We start from the raw sequence: 15,485 nt of genomic DNA, 5'->3' as shown, positions 1-15,485 counted from the left end.
GTGACGCGGAGATAAAAGTTTCTGCGGGATAGAAGTTCGATGCTACTTCAGGGGGGTGTGGAGCCCCTGGGCATCCGATAGATATAAAAGTGGAGTTTTTTGGCACCTTCGCAGCCAAACGCTTTCCTCGTCATTTCCCATGAATGCCCGGCAAGACACGCTCAGTCGATGCATGCGCGCATGCACAGCTGTTTGGAGTGCTCGACCCCGTTCACGGTTTACGATAATCGGTCGGACAAAATCAACACACAGGGTGCAGAGACGTAGGATAGATTTTTCTTTGCCTTGCTTCGCCGTGAGCAGCAGCGCATCCTCCATCCGTTGTTGCTCGGGCGCGAACTCCACTCGCTGGGGACTTGCGGCGGCCGCATGCGAAGATCCGGTACATTTCAGGACCACAGGTGAATCCTTATGAACCTTGAGGCATATCATCGATCTCTGACTATTCATCCGAATGCTTCCGGCGGCAGAGAGTCCCTTGAGTGCAATGTTTTGGCGATTTCTGTCCCTGCGTTGCTTGTTGGTGGCTGAGCAATGTCTGCCCAATTGCTCGGTGTAGATGCATGCCGCAAAAAAATTTATAAAAAAACTGTTCAGTTGCTGCGCGTCTCGTCGGTCTCCCAGATTAGGTGTGTTCCTTCTGTCATAGAGTCCTCTTCAGTCGTTTCTCGTCTTCGCTTGCCATGATCGAGGGCGGAGCAAGCTCGGCGTCTGCCCATCCGCGGGACGCGCCGGCGGCGGCGCTGCTCGAGTCTCTTTGGCGGTCTCGTTCTTGGCACTTTCTTGCAGACGGGCACTTGCTTCTTCCGGGTGCGGCCGCTGTTGAGAGACCCGAAATCGACGCGGACCGAAAGCGCAGGGAGGCCCCGGCGGAAACCCGCGAGTCCCCCCAGGGCCACGAGGCCCGCAGCTCCCTCCTGCCTCGATCTCGTGAACCCCCCCTCAAGCTTAGACGAGGGTGTCACGACGACGCCTCGGATGCTTCCTCTCTTCCTGTAGGCCCCGTGGTGTTTGCGTCTCAGCTCGTGCGTGCTCGACGTGGAGATGGCGCATGTGAGACGCGTCGCAGAGGGAGCGAGGCGCGAACTGCTACGTCATCTTCTTCCCTGCCTTCCTCACACTCCGCGCGATCTGCGCCTCCAAGCGCAGTCTTCAGAGGGCCTCTCACCCTGCGTGAGCCCTCGCTTCCTGCCCTTACTTCGGCTGTCTCTCCCCTGAGTTCATCTCCGGTCCTCTGTCCGCACTGTTCGCTCGCGAGTTCTTCTGCTGCCTCCCTCGCCTCGTCCGGCGTTGCTCCTGAAGGCTGCGCCGCCTGCCTCCGCCTTGCAGCCGCGACGCAGGTTGCGTGCTGCCGCTGCAGTGCTCTCTCTGGAGCTCCCTTCTCTCTGCGTCGCTTTGCATTCATCGCCCTGGCGCCGGGGAGCCGCGTGCAGCTGCCGGCGCTGCATGCGCTCCTGGGGCCTTCGCTCAGCCGCGCACAAGCGCGTGCAGGCCTCTGGCAGCCCGCACCCGCCTGCGACCAGGGCATGCCTAGAGGTGAGCGGACACTGTGCGCAGGCGGAATGCGGACCCGCGAAAAGCAGAGCGGCCTCCAGCAGTGCGGAGACACCTTGGTCTCTGTAGAGTCGTGCCGCGAAGGCGGCGGAGATGCTGAAGAGACGCGCGGCTTGTGCGCTTCGTCTGCTGGCGCGGCCCGTGAGTGCGTGAGGGGTGAGTCGCATCCGGCTCGGAAGCGAAGGGCTCCCGATGCGGTTCCTTCGCATTTCGCCGGCACCCGACCCCCTCCTGCGGTTTGTCATGCATGCCGTTCGCCACGCGTCGAGCACCGGTCATCCCAAACTTCGTCCTCGCCCAGCTCGCTGCCTTCTCTGCGTTCTCATACCCCTTCTTCCCCGTCTCCTCGTTCAGCAGATTCCGCGTCTTCTTACTTCTCCGCGTCGTCTCGCCGCCGAGGGGCGTCTCCTTGTTCACGTGGTGCCTCGCACTCCACATGTTTTTCCGCCGTGTCTCGCGACGAGCTCTGCTCCTGGTCTCCGGCCTGTCACTGTCTCGCGTCTGCTGCGTCAGTGGGCGCGGGGGCCGCGGGGCGCTCGTCGGGTTTCGGGGCTTGGCAACTCGCCGTCGGACTCTGTCTGTGGGAGCGAACAGAAGGCGAAAGAGGCTGTTGTGAGGCCTTCCAAGCAGAGGCGCGGCGGTCAGCAGAGCAACAACGGCCTCCGGGGAAGGCTCAGGGGGCGGCGACGAATGCCGGCGACGGCGAAGGGAGCCTTCCTGCTGAGGCGGAAGGGGAGCGGGATAGTCCCAACGCCGACCGGAGGGCCTGCAGCGACGCTGGGCGAGACGCGCAACCGGGCAGCGAAGGGACAGCAACGCGCGAGAGGGAGGCCGTGGGTACAGAAGGCAAACAAGAGGCGGTGAGAGTTGGTGAAGGCGAGGCAAGCGAACTGAGGGCACCGTGTGACTACGGACATTTCGAGCGATCGGCGGAGGCGCTTGTCGAGTCAGTCTTAGCGAAGTTTAGGGCAGCCGCTCCGTCAGGTGACGGAGGAACTCGGCGTCCGTCGGACAGGGAACGCATTCTGTACACCTTGCGCCAGGTGAATTTCAATGAACTGATGACGGCAGTGTCGCTAAAGACACTTTAAAGAGCTGGGAGACGAGGTCCGCCCGTGTACGCACAGCTGTGTCGCTCGTCAGTTCCGACACGCGTTTCGCATCACACTACCAGTCAACGAACGCAGAACTCAGGACGCTGTATGCTCGGTCATAACGTAGTATGCAGGCATCTACGGTTACCTACATACGCATTTGTAGATATAGATGAGTGAATTGACGAACTACCAGGTAGATGAGCACACAGACACACAGACAGATACAGACGAACCCACAGCCATAGAGCGTCGCGGGCTGCACGGACGCGTCGAAGCATGCGCTGTGGCGGCCTTGCTACAAAGTGTAACGCACCCAGCGCGGGCCTAGTGTGTCGATACCTCAACAGCCCCCTTAAAGTTTCATTTGGGACTTGCTGCTTGAGTGGACGTTCACATTTTCGCCCTTCCGCCCCTGCTTCCATTCGATTCTCTGCAGTGCTCGAGTTTCTCCTGTGCACGTTCGGCAATGGGGATTTCGAACACTGCATCCGAAAACTCGGTGAGGGTTGGACATGGGACAGTATCACGCATCGAGAAAGTCGGACTCGATATCTTCGCCAGTTGCTTCTTTTGGGAATTCCGCTGGCGGATCCTTCGTGGAGTGTTCCGCGGGATAGCGCACTCGCGCTTCCCAGGCATAACGAAGTAAAATGGACCGTGTTCTACGTGCGGCGCCGGGCATGCGCGGTGGAGGAGTCAGTCACCCGCCTGCTGCTTTCCCCATGCGCCGCCGAATCGCACCACAGCCAGGGTTGCGGGACTTCCTCTCTCGCCAAGCGCGTTCCTCGCGAGCTGCCGCCACTCGTCGTGTCAACCAAGAAACGTGGGAGCTGAGTCTTGGCGTATGGACTGCGGAATAGCGTGTCGAGCCGTGGCTGGCGGTCACACAGGAAAGACATCTAGTGGCGAACAACCTGTGCTCTGGCTCTCGTGGCTTCTCCACGGGAAGGAACTCTGCTCCAGAGTTCGTAGCATCCGCTGAGTGGTGGTTGCCTGCGGGGAACGCATGGACAGTGGTAGCTAGCGAGATGGCGCTTCTTCTCCAGCGAGTGGTCGTTCACAGATCACTGTCGCGACCCGCATTTTCTTGTCTCCAAAGGTGCACGTACACCGCGCCCCACATTGGAGCCCTCCCTTGCGGTTTAACGTGGCTTTCTTTTCCTCACATCTCTGTTTGTCTGCTGCTGCCTTTGGGAATCGATTTGCTTTTCTAGAGAACGCGTGCCGCGCGGGTCTTCTGGTTGGCTTGCGCCTGCCTCTGCGGCACACAGCCGCGTCCGTAAGTCAGCGCAGATGAGCGAGTGTCTCCCTCATCCGCGCCCTCTTTTCTCAGCAGCTTTCTCACACTTGCGGCAAGTGCGGCAGTGTGAGGATTGAAGTTGAGGATGGCCTTCAAATTTTCCCGCCAAGGAGTCCAGTGAGCGTCCTTTTCCTCGTATGATACGCTGAACGTGCGAGTGTGGCTCTAGCCTTTCTCGTCCTGGAAGAAAGTGGCGGTTTGGGGATTTTCCTGTACTCCCGCTGTCGTCTGTCTCGTCGCTCTCCTCCCTGTCCCTAGTTTTCGCGCGCCTCCCGTCTCTGCACATCCAGCGTAGAAAACCAAATTCTCACCTCTCGTCTGTTTGCACGTGAAATTGTTTTGTACAAGTAACGACCACTTCATTTTGCATGCTCCCTTCCAGCTGTTTTCCGCTTTCCTCGCTTCCTTTCCAATCAAGGCGACCTCTCCTTGGAGGTCCTGTGTCCAGGGCAAACTGCCGCATGCGGCTTGCTTTTCTTGTCTTTTCTTTTTCCCTCACCCTGGAGTGTGATTTTGTTGAGAACGTATCGAAACATGTCGTGAGGGCGCTCCGATTGAAGAGCCCGGCTGCTTATCTTCCACGAAAACGTGAAGGAGGTCTGCGTCAAACCCCCCATTCCTGCACAACGCAGCAGCGTCAAGAGACGAGACACGGTTCCTTCTTCCTGAGATTTCTGTCCCAGTGCCCTCGCTCGCACCTCTCCATCGTGATTTTGCGTACATCCTGGAACGTTGATTCAAGTCGTTTCTTGCAGACTTCGGTTTCCCTCCGATTTCTAAGTTTTTCAATCATTAACCCCACAACGCCCCAGGCTCGCCTGCGTGTGCGTCTTCCTCTGTTTGTGGCTTGTCTCAGCTTCCTTCTCTCTCTGCCCTTCCTTTTGTTCGCACTCCCGACGTGCGAGTGCCTCTCCTCTACGGCGTGGGCGGCAAGGCTCCTTCTCCCTCGAGTAGATGCAGCAGCAGCGCCCAGACTGCATCCGTATATTAATACCTCGACACGCACGCGCCTGTGTGCGTCTGTCCTGTGTCACGCCTGCGTCTGTGTGCCTGGCGACGGGTGGCGAAGCAGACCACGGAGACGATGAGTCCCTCGGCGCGCCATCCCAATCCCTCTCGCGGGGCAAACGCGGAGGTTGACGCGGTGTCGGCGACGATGCCGCGACCTACTCCAACTTCTGCATTTGTGCGGAGCGTCGTTGGCTCCTCCGGGCCTTTTCCTTCGCTGTCCGCGGCAGCCTCGGCGGCGCCAACCTCTTCGCGTGCTGCCTCGTCTGCCTCTCGTCCATCCTCGTCTCCGGCGCTCTCGCCTCGCTCTGGCAGGCGGGCGGCGTCGCGCGCCTCCTCCGCCTCTCCCGCCGCGCCGCCCTCTGCAGTCGCCTTCGCCCGGCAGATCGCGGCCGCGGCGATCGGCTCTTCGCTGCGCCGTGCGCCTTCCGAGGTGGTGCCACCCCCGGCGGAAGACGCTGACTTCCTCTCCAGTCGTCTCGGCTTCGCCCCGCGCTCCTTCCGCGAGAGACTCCTCGGCCTGCAGCCGCCGCGCCGCGCCGAAGTAAACGGACGAAGTGCCGACGACGCCCCTCGGCGCTCGGTCTTTGCTCCGCTCTTCTTCCCGCAGGGCGGCAACCCCCGCAGGGCCGTGCAGCAGAGACGCGAAGCTTCGCTCAGGGGTCGCGCCTCCAGGTAAGGCCCTTGTGGGGAGGCACGCACATCAGGTGCGTGAAGGGGGCGTCTCCAGTATTCCGTTGTCTGCTTCGATCGATCAAAGTGGATGCCCGCTGTGTGTGTCTACGCTCAAGCGCGAGCGCGCTCGCGGTCGTTGCCGCGACCGCCTATACCTGCTCCGCGAGCCTGCGTTCTTCTGCATATATATATATATATATACGTCTAGGGTCATATATATAGATATATATATACCCTTCGCTTCTTCTTGTGCATACGTGTATGTGTGTATGTTCGTTTATATATATATATATATATACCATATATGAATACATCGAAGCGTATTGGTGTGGGCTGGTAGTGATCGTCTCGCCACGTCTCTCGCTGCTGCGTTGTGCCGGTTGCCTCTTTTTCAGAAGTTGCTGGGAGCCTGAGGACGACGACGGCGGCATGTTGATCACGCGCTCCAACCCACTGCCGGGCATGCGCCACTTCTCAGAGATTCCGCCGCCCGCGGTCGGTTCGCTGCGATGCTCCGCAGAGGCGTCTCCCAGCCAGGCGGTGTCAGCCTCGACTGCAGCGCCGGTCGGCGGCTCGTCGCGCACAGTGCCCGCGACGGAGGCGGAGAGGGCAGAAACCGGCTCATCGCGTGGCGACGCGGTCGCGGCGCCGGGGCGCGACGAGGACGGTGAGGAGGCGGCCGCGGCGACCAGCCAGTCGAGCGCTTCTCTTCCGCCTGGCGCTTCTTCTGCGTCTCAAGGGGGTTCCTCCTCGGAGAGCGAAGACGCTGTGGCTGCGGCTGTGCGCGTGGCAACGGAGGTCTTCGAGTCGCGCTTTGCCTCTGCGCCGCGGAGCTCAAGCTCGCGGGCCCTCTCCCCCCTGCACGCGCGCGTCTTCGCCGACCACCCGGGCGCGGAGTCTCTCCTTGGAGGCGCCGCCGTCCCGCCGCGCCTCTTCCTCACGAGCTGGCTGCTGCCTCGCGCAGGCTTCGAAGGGCACGAAGGCCCTGAACGCGTCGGAGGCGAGGCGTCTCGCGTGCTGACTGCTGAGGCGGGTCCCCCGACTCCTGCCCCCGCGCTGCCGCTCTCCTCGCCTCCGCCTGCGTTTTCTGTTCCTTCATTCGCCTCTCTCCTTTCCCGGTCCTCTGCGTCAGTGCCGACGGCGCCCCCTCCAGCGTCTGCGGCGCCGCCTTTAGCGGACGCCTCGGCGGCGCGGCCGTCTGCGCAGGCGCCTGTTGCGGGTGTGTCTCCTGCCTCGCCTCGGAGTGCGTCGGCGTCTGCCGCGCCGACTTCCGCTGCGCCGTCGCCTCCGGCGCCCCAGGCGTTTACGCCTGCTCGCGTGTCGATATCGCTGTCGCTGCCGCCCGAGGCTTTCACTTTCCTCCCGTCCATGTTCTCTTCGATTGCGGTCTCCCTGTCTTCGCCAGCTGCGGGGACTTCCGCGCCTCGCTCCGGCGGCGCGCCGCCGCCTCCAATCTCTGCCACGCAGCCTGCTTCAGGCGCAGCCGCTCCCCCGCAGGCGCCTGCCGCTTCTGCGGCGGTGTCTGTGGGGCGCCTGGATCGCCAGTTGCTGATGCGTCAGTCGGAGTTGATTCTCTTTCTTCGGCTCCACGGGCTCGGGGGGCGCGACCGTGACGCCTCCGTCGGCTTTGCGTTCCCTTCCACCGCGGAGGGCCTCGAGAACCTCCAACGGCGCTCGTCCGCCATCGCCTCTGCGACTGCGCGCCTCGCGCAGGCCCTCTCCCGCGCAAACGAGAGCCGACAAGGCACAGGCGTACGGGCAGCCCTGGGCGCCGCCGCAGCGACCGCAGCGGGCGACGACAGCGGCGCCGCGGCCGCCGTGCGTCCCGCGCCCGGTCTGCGGTCGCCGGAGACGGCAGCGGGGAGACTCGAGGCGACCAGCGCGGAGTCCGCGCGGGCGAGCCCCCGGGAGGTGGAGAGGTCGAACGTCCCCGACCTGAAGGCGCCAGCGGGGAGGGCGTCGAGGAGACTCAACTTCGTCCCTGCGGAAATCGCAGTGGTGAACGCTAAGAGACAGCAAAGGACACTGGACATGCTGTCGCAGGATTACCTGCTCATCGCTCTACACGCCGCATGTAGGCGTCGTCTCCGCCCTCCTTCTCTAATAGCAAATAAATTCTTTTTTGAATTGCAATAGAATAAAACAATGTAACAGTTAACTTAACTCTATCGCCAGTGAGAACAGGCACGCGAGTCCTTCCTCAGCGTCAGCCGGACATCCCCTTACAAATGCAAGCATGCATATATATATATATATATATATATATATGTCTATAGAAGGCCTGCCGCTTTTCTTTCAGCGGGGCACTCGGCTTCCTTCCTTGATGGCTGCATGGAGGCGTGTGGCGGGTTGAGTCTTTCTATGAGTCGCTCTGCAGGCTGCCCTCTCTGCCTTTGCCAGCTGAAGCCACGCCGCCGCCGAGGTTTGACACGCATTTCGGATCACAGCCCACGGTCTGGCTGGTCTTCTGTGGTCCTTTGTTTTCCGTTTTCAGTTCTCTCGCTGCACTGGCGCGTGCCCAGTCGCTTCCCGCAGCTGCTGCTGTCGGTTCCTCCGCGCGACGCAGAGCCCTCCGAGGTCGCGACAGACGCGCCGGGCGGCCGAAAGCTGTCCGCGGCTGACGCAGGTCGTCTAGCTGCAGGTGCTGGCGAGCAAGGCGACCCCAGGAAGGCGCGCCAGGGCGCAGAGGAGGCGAAGAAGGCCACGACGGAGAGCGGGGGCGGGAGAGGAGACGGGAAGCCGGCAGGGGGCTGCGGCGCACACGCCGTCACCTGTGCCCCCTGTGGAGCGACGCCTTCCGCGCAGTCCTCGAGCAGTGTCGCTTCGCAAGCTCAGACGTCCCTCCGCTCGGCAGACCCTCCGGAAGGTGGAGGCTCGACCGAAGTCGGTGCTGCGCCGGAACGCGCCGCTGCATCGGCTGATTGTTCAGTTTCGCGGAGCTCAGGTTCTTCTGCTGCGAGGCGTCGGGTCGCAGAGTCGTATTTCCTGCGGACGGCGGCTGGCGAGTTCGTGCCCGTGTCGGCGGCGGCCTTCCGCGCGTTGAAGCAGCAGGAAGAAGACAGCGAGGCATCCGCCCTGGCTGTGGAGGCGCCAGGCTCGGGCGCAGCGGCCGCAGAGCGCGGCTGGCCATGCGCGCTGCTTCCCCCCGCGAAGCGGCGATGCTTCGTGTGCAGAGGCCGCCTGGAGGAGTGTTCCTGCGCGCGATTCTCTCCCCGACACGTCCTGCTCGGTAAGTCGTCAGCACGAGAGTCGCAGACTCACGGCACGCCGCTGACACCCGTCGGAATCGACGCGCTGAGGCCTGAGCGACGGCTGGCCAGGCCGAGACGGATGTGTGGTGTTCGCTTCTGTGATCCACGTGTTGGAGGCGTCTTCTCCTTTCGCGCCTCTATGCCGCGCGTCTCCTCGCGCTGCGGCGAGTCTGGCGTCAGCCCACCCTTCGTCTCGCTGCAGAGCGACTCTCCCTGGCGGGCGCCTCACAGTTGCCTCTGAGTTCTCGCGAGGTCGTGCCCCTCTCGTGGCTTCTGGTTTCAGCGAACGACGAACCGACGCTGGCGCTGACGCTTCTGCTGCTGCTGGAGGCCTCCCCGACGCGCAGCCTCACGATGGCGGAAGTCGACTCCGTTCTCTTCCTGTAAGTTCTGACCTGCCTCTGGATTCTGCAGATTTGTTTCTTCGTCCGTGTGCACGCAGTCGTCTTTTTTGGCCCCGCGGGCGCCGCCCGCGTGCTCCACCTTCCCTCTCCAACCACGCCGTTTTGTTCGCTTTCTCTCGCTGAAGGTGGACGCCTCGGTTAGCCTGCCGCAGCGCGTAGGATGTGGCCGCGCAGTGCGGCTCCTCAGCAGGAGAACGCATGTGGCGTCGCCGTCTGGCTCCGCATTCGTCAGCTCTCGTCTTCTCGTCGGCGGTGCAAACGCCCAAGGTGGAGCGTCAAGCATCACGCAGGGCCGTTTCCGCGTTGAAATTGTGCCTTTCGTGGTGGCGCGCCTCTGCGTGCGTTCGCAGGCCCCGTGGCGTGATTCGTTGCGGCGCGGACGAGGCCAACCAAGGCGAAGCCTTCTGCTCGGTCTTCCCTCTGTCCACCGACGACGTCGGCTCGGCTGGTCTGCCACGCACCGAGCCAAAGAAGCGGAAAACGACTGCCTCTCACCTCGCTTCGGTGTCTTTTACGTCGCCGCCCGCGGCCTCTTCCTCAAGTTCGTCTTCGCTTGCTGAGTCCTACGCCGCCGCGGACGTCTCGTTCCTGCGCGACCATTTCCGCGCCGTCCCAGATCCCGAGCTCGCCCACGCCGCGGCGACGATTGCCAACTTGGATCGCCTGCGGCGCCGCGGGAAAATCGACGCGGGCTTCGTGGCGGTCTCTGAGGACCGAGTTCGGCTTATATGCGAAAACCGCGAGCTGCTGCGGCGCAAGCTGGAGGCTCACTTTGGCGTCTCGCTCGCTCCTCTACTGAGCCGCCCCGCGTCGGAGGCGTCTGGGGGCCCTCGTCGAGGCACCGGCAACCGGAGGGAGGATCTGGGCGGCGCGCGCGCGGGCGGCGCAGCCCCTGGCAGTCAACGCACAGCGGAGACGCCTGCCGACGGCGCGCGGACTGCAGAGGCCAGCGGAGAACCGCGGGCGAAAGAGACGCCTGATGCGGAACCGTCGGACGCTTTGAAGGTTGGGCACACTAGGGACCGCCCGGGGGTTTGCTGTGCCGGCGGAGACGCGCGGGAGCGGGAAAGGCGCCCAAAGAAGCGGAGCCGAGAATGTGTGGAGCCGGACGCGGATAGGGACATCTCAGGGACTCGGCGCAGCGGTCCAGGGCACGATGGAAAGACGAGACAGAGAGGAGAATGCAAGGGGGACGACGCGGCGGGGCCTGAGGCGCGAGACGGCAAGCCCGCGGTCCGAGCGGTCTCGAGGGTTGGTCACGGGAGAGATGAACTAGGCGCCGAGCGGCTCGTAGTTGAGATTCCCTCCGCCGACGGCGCCGCCGCCGAGCGGAAGCGCAAGCGAAAAGGAGCGAGAGAAGAAGAGAGGCGGAAGAAGCGGGGCAAACTCAGCGAGACCCCAGAGCCCGGGGACTTTGCGAAGCTCGCCGGCGACGCCCCTCTTCGTGCGGCCGTGCCTGCGCCGCCTTGCGATGACGCTGCGTCTTGCACTTCGTCGCCGCTCTCGGCGTCGTCTTCTCTGTCGGTCACTTCCTCTGTCTCTTCGGCGCCAGTGACACCTTTCTTTGCCTTCGGCCTGCGCAACGCCCTGCGCCAGGCTCGGCGCTCTCTGTCTCGGCACCTGGTGCACTTCTCGTCGGCTGCTTCATCCTCCCCCGCAGACGCTTCCTCGCCTGTCTCTTCGTCCTCTTCGCCGCTCCCCGCCGCGTCTGCATCGCCTCTCGTTTCCTCCGCTTCGCCCTGGTCGGCTCGGTTGCCCGGCTCGGAGCCTCGGAGATCGCCAGCGAAACGGCGCCTCCCCGCGGCTGGCGCAGGATACTCCTCGCCCCCAGGCAAGGCGCTGCAACGCGACGGAGGCGCAGCGACTCATACGAATCGTCCTTGCGGCTTCTCTGTGGGCAGTGCCTTCGCTGCCCTGTCGCGGTCTCCCAGCCCTCCAGAAGACCTCACGTGCGCGCCGGATGCCGCCTCCGTGAAGCCAACCGCAGCAGCCGGCGCGCAGAGCGACTCCACGGCCTGCGCGTTCGCGTCTGCTGAGGCGCGCGTGGGCGGCATGAGCCCGCCGAGGCTCGCGGCCTCCCACGAGGTTGGCATTGAGCACCTCGCGCCGTTTCTCGAGCGAAAGCGGTGTCCCTCGTTAACTGTCCTCGACCGAGGCAACATATCGATTGCGATCCTACCCAAATACCTTCACGACCACTTGCTGGGCGCAGCGCCCGCGGGAGAAGACACCGCCGCGCGAGGAAGCAGAGACAACTTTAAGACGGCAAACAGCTGCGAGGTGAGAAGATAAAACGTTCACTCGCCGTGCGCATGCGCCGGCGATGCCGTTCAGCCACATGACCGGTCTCACTGCCATCAACCGAGTAGAAGGCATGGCGTGCGCCACGCTGCGACATGCGGAGTTCGTTCTTTGGAGGGAGTGCCAGATCGCTCTAGAGAGAACGGACCCCGCGCGACGACGCGGGAACGAGTGTTGAGAATGGCGAAACAGAACCGTGTTTTTCCGTTGTGTCTACGGCGACGCCGGACACTATCGGATGAGGGGTCGCGTGAACTGTTTGTCTTTCTGTGATCACTTACGTGTTTTCAGTACAGCTCAGTTAGCGACGAGGCGAAGGACGGCGATCCGGATGAACGCCAAGGAGACAGGTCCGCGGAGACTGCGCCAGCCGCAAGCCGCGGCCCGTCGGGCTCGTCTGCCACCGCCGCGCTGTCATCCCCCGAGGCCGGTCGCCCTGCCAGCTCCGCCGCGCCCGCGGGTCAGCTTGGCAGTTCTGCTGCGGCAGCGCCTCTCGCGTCGTCGTCTTCAGCGTCTTCGTCTGCATCTGCGCTTCTTGCCTTCTCGACTCGCGCGGCGGAGTCTCTGCTTCGAGGCGCCGTGGGCCACTTTCTGGGCACGTCTGCCGGCCGCGCATTGTCTGCATCGCCGCACGCTGTTGCTGCCTCTTCTCTCAGTCCTCTCACGTCGGCCGGCGCAACCGCCGGCCCGCCGCCCTCGGTGTGCGCTGCACGTTCCTGTCCGAGTACAGGTCGACGACGACCGGCCGCCGCGCAGGAAACGGAGGATGACGCGACGGAGGGGAGCGCGACTGGGGGCGACGCAGCGACAGCGCAGGGCGACGAAGAGAGACCCGGAGACGGCGCGCCGGCGCGCGAGGATGGGACAGTGACCAGGCGGTCGCGCGCGGGTCGGTGGTGGTTTGTCGGCGGCAGACGAAGAGGCGAAGCGACTGAGGCGGAGGCGAGAGACCGCGAGCAGCCGGGAAGGGACGGCGACGGCAGCGACATGGCGAGGCGACTGAGGGATCTCGACAGCCAGGATTCCCCATCACAGCGAAGCGGCGCCGACCGCCTGCACACGCTGCTGGAGTCGCTGATGGCCGACGTGTGGGGTCGGGGCGCGACCGCGGAGGACACAGGCGGAGGCAGGCCTTTCGGGCGAGAGGGCCGAGCAGGGGCCCTGAGACAAGCCGGAGACCGCCGCGAGCCGGCGGAGCGAGAGGCAACCGACGTGGACGACGGCGCCGCGACGACGACGACTCACCAGACGGATGACGCCACGTCCGCGGACAGAGGTCGCCAGAGGGGACTTACGCCCCACGCGTCACGCAGGGGCGCGCTGTCCCCGGACGGGCTCGCGGGAAGCGAAGATCTCGAGGCCCAGGCCGAAGGAGAATTCACTTTTTCGGACGCCTCAGATGCTTTCGCCGGCGAGGGCACCAGCAGCGAGACCGACAGCGACGCTGGCGATCTCGACGAGGACGAGGTAGAGGGGCGTGAAGAGCCGTGGGAGTTCCCTTGGACCCCGGACGGCAGCGTGAGCGCCGGAGGAGACTCCGAGGAGAGTGGTGAAGACGCGCCGAGCGAGGAAGATGCTCCCAATGGGTTTGGGGACGATGAAGATGCTTTCGAGGAACCAGAAGACGAAGGCGGAACTAACATGTGAAACGGCAGCCGTGTACATGTTTATACATACATATGTGTACGTGCTTGCATATGGCTAGTGAGGCACTCTCGCAAAAGTCTGGAAAACCATTGGCAGTTCAGGCGGACCGGTCAAACTCCCGTCACTGTGCCTGCTGCTGTAATCCACGCTCACTCGCGCGGGCGATCCCGTAGCATTCAGTGACGCGCGGGCAGTTACTCGGCAGCCGAGCCCGCTTCTCTCTCGTCAGCTTCACGACTGCGCGTGGAGTCGGCCGCAGCAGAGAACGCCCGCGTTCGCGAGATGCGCCTTGGCGGGCACGCGGCCTCCCGGAATGCTTCGGGGGCTCGCGAGGGACGCACGGCACAGGTCGCCCTCAGGACCAAGCAGACGAAATCCACTTCGGCGGGGAGACGTTTTTTCGGCAGCCTCGTAGATATGAACACGCAGATAGATAGGTCGTAGATCGACGGTCCAGTGCTGCGCTGCGCATCGACCGACTGAGTTACTGTTTTTCGCTCGGACTGACGTCTCTATAGGAAATGTGCACTGGCATCCATTATCCACGGTGACGACCCCTACTTCTGCATCAGCTCGTCCTTTGCTTCTCCTCTCGGCCAGGAGGGTAGTCTTTTCTCTGCGTGGAAACAATCCGAAGAAGACGCTGGCTGCGGACTCCTTGCTCACGTAGGTGCATACCGCATGCCACACCGCCTTACTCGGTCTCGACAACATTTACGAAAGAGGAGGCCTGCAGGACGAGCAGCCTCAACGCAGTTGGTGTGCGGCCGACAAGCTCCCTGTTCAGATAAATCAACGGGTTCACACATGCGCGGCATCGAGGGTTCGAGCTTCTTGCCGGCCGTGGCATGTGGTTCCGCTGGGGGGGGCGTCTCAATCACGCCCATGACTTTTGGCAGTCTATTCGATCAAGTGTTCACGTTTTGCACACCGACGGTGACGCACATTTCGTCACCGTTGTTCCCAATGCTGCAAGAAGCAGCGCTGCCGCGGATGCTCAAGAGATGCCCCGCGAACCCTCCTCTGCAGACTTTTCGAATGTGCGTGGACGTAAGACTGCGGGGATCTTCCTCTCTCATGATCCGCGCACGCGTGTCGCCACCGCGGGATCCCTTGCAAAGTGAGAAGACACTGCGGCCTGAGTCCGCGTTGCCTTTGGTGGGAGACGGGTTTCGCACTGCTCGATTACGTAGAACAGCAATGTGGCACCCAATGTGCAAGAAGAGCTCTCGGTTTTAGGGTGCGCTGCCCTAATCGGATTAACGGACGTGAGACACTAACCGTCCGTTTGGTTCACGCTTTTAATGGCCTTCTGCATCTGTTGCCGGCTCCTCCGGCAGCGGAGCCTCCTCGGAGACCACGTAATGTCTTTATGTTGAGTGCTTCGTGTGCGGATGCCCCCACAGTGAACTACTCACCGCTGGCACTGAAGCTGTACTGGGGTCAGTCGCTTGATTGACTTGTGTGTGTCCTATCACAGTGTGTGATCGCTTTCCTCCTTGCTGCTTCGAGAAGCAGGTGGTTTGACTAGAAAACACTCATGCGCGCTCAAGAAATCTCAGACAGTCAACCGAAATTACCTGTCGGCGATACACACGCGGTGCACAGCAGCCACTGCAGCACGCGACTGCACTAGAGAGTTCTTTCATACTTGCACCTCGCTGCCGTTTCCTGGCCGCTACTAGGAACGGGACGTGTGTGCCAAGCGGCCTGTCCGCCGCGGCGCCGTGTGTACGCGGCTGTGAGTTACCAGACTGCCTCAAGCATGTGTCGGTGGGATTGAGGGTCCTTCCGAAAAAACTGAACGAGGCACAACCGACTCTCACGCACGCCTTCCGCGGGCAGATCTCTGGACTATTTCCGCGGACGCGGCCCTGTCCAGCCGTGCGAGAAACCTGCCTGGAGGTTGCCTTCCCCCGAACAAACTCTAATCACAGGTCCCCTCTGTCCCACTCACAAGCGAGTAGAACGCGCCGGCAAATGTATACCTGTGTACTCGACCCCTCTCGTACACTGTCGTCTGAAAAATAGCTCACGCATATGTATAGATATACATATTTATACGTAATAGGCGGACAAACACAGACCGACCGACGTATTCGAAACAACGACATGATTCGCATGCTGGCTCACGTTACCAGGGTGACGGAACGCGTCTGCCACACTGTGCGCGATACGAGCCGTTCGGCAGTTCGGCTAGTCAACGCTTCGCTCTTCTCGACAACCCGCTTCTCTCAGACAACCGTGG

General features: G+C 62.7%; 2 protein-coding genes across 2 annotated transcripts; both read left to right on the top strand.

Annotated features, from left to right (window-relative positions):
- Nucleotides 1-683: 683 nt before the first annotated feature.
- Nucleotides 684-2,645, top strand: BESB_012950 (uncharacterized protein; the record flags this gene model as incomplete). Its single annotated transcript, XM_029360025.1, has 1 exon — nt 684-2,645. One exon carries the CDS (start codon nt 684-686, stop codon nt 2,643-2,645), a length of 1,962 nt encoding a protein of 653 aa, XP_029216692.1.
- A 2,390-nt stretch (nt 2,646-5,035) lies between these two features.
- Nucleotides 5,036-13,237, top strand: BESB_012940 (uncharacterized protein; the record flags this gene model as incomplete). Its single annotated transcript, XM_029360024.1, has 6 exons — nt 5,036-5,634; nt 6,030-7,708; nt 8,129-8,863; nt 9,169-9,268; nt 9,640-11,569; nt 11,882-13,237. The coding sequence occupies 6 exons, from the start codon at nt 5,036-5,038 to the stop codon at nt 13,235-13,237; spliced, it is 6,399 nt and encodes a 2,132-aa protein (XP_029216691.1).
- Nucleotides 13,238-15,485: the final 2,248 nt, after the last annotated feature.

Source organism: Besnoitia besnoiti, chromosome IX (assembly GCF_002563875.1).
Source record: "Besnoitia besnoiti strain Bb-Ger1 chromosome IX, whole genome shotgun sequence".
Classification (NCBI taxonomy): Eukaryota; Apicomplexa; class Conoidasida; order Eucoccidiorida; family Sarcocystidae; genus Besnoitia; species Besnoitia besnoiti.
Note: the sequence above shows the minus strand (reverse complement) of the source record. Positions and strands in the feature narration are given on the sequence as shown.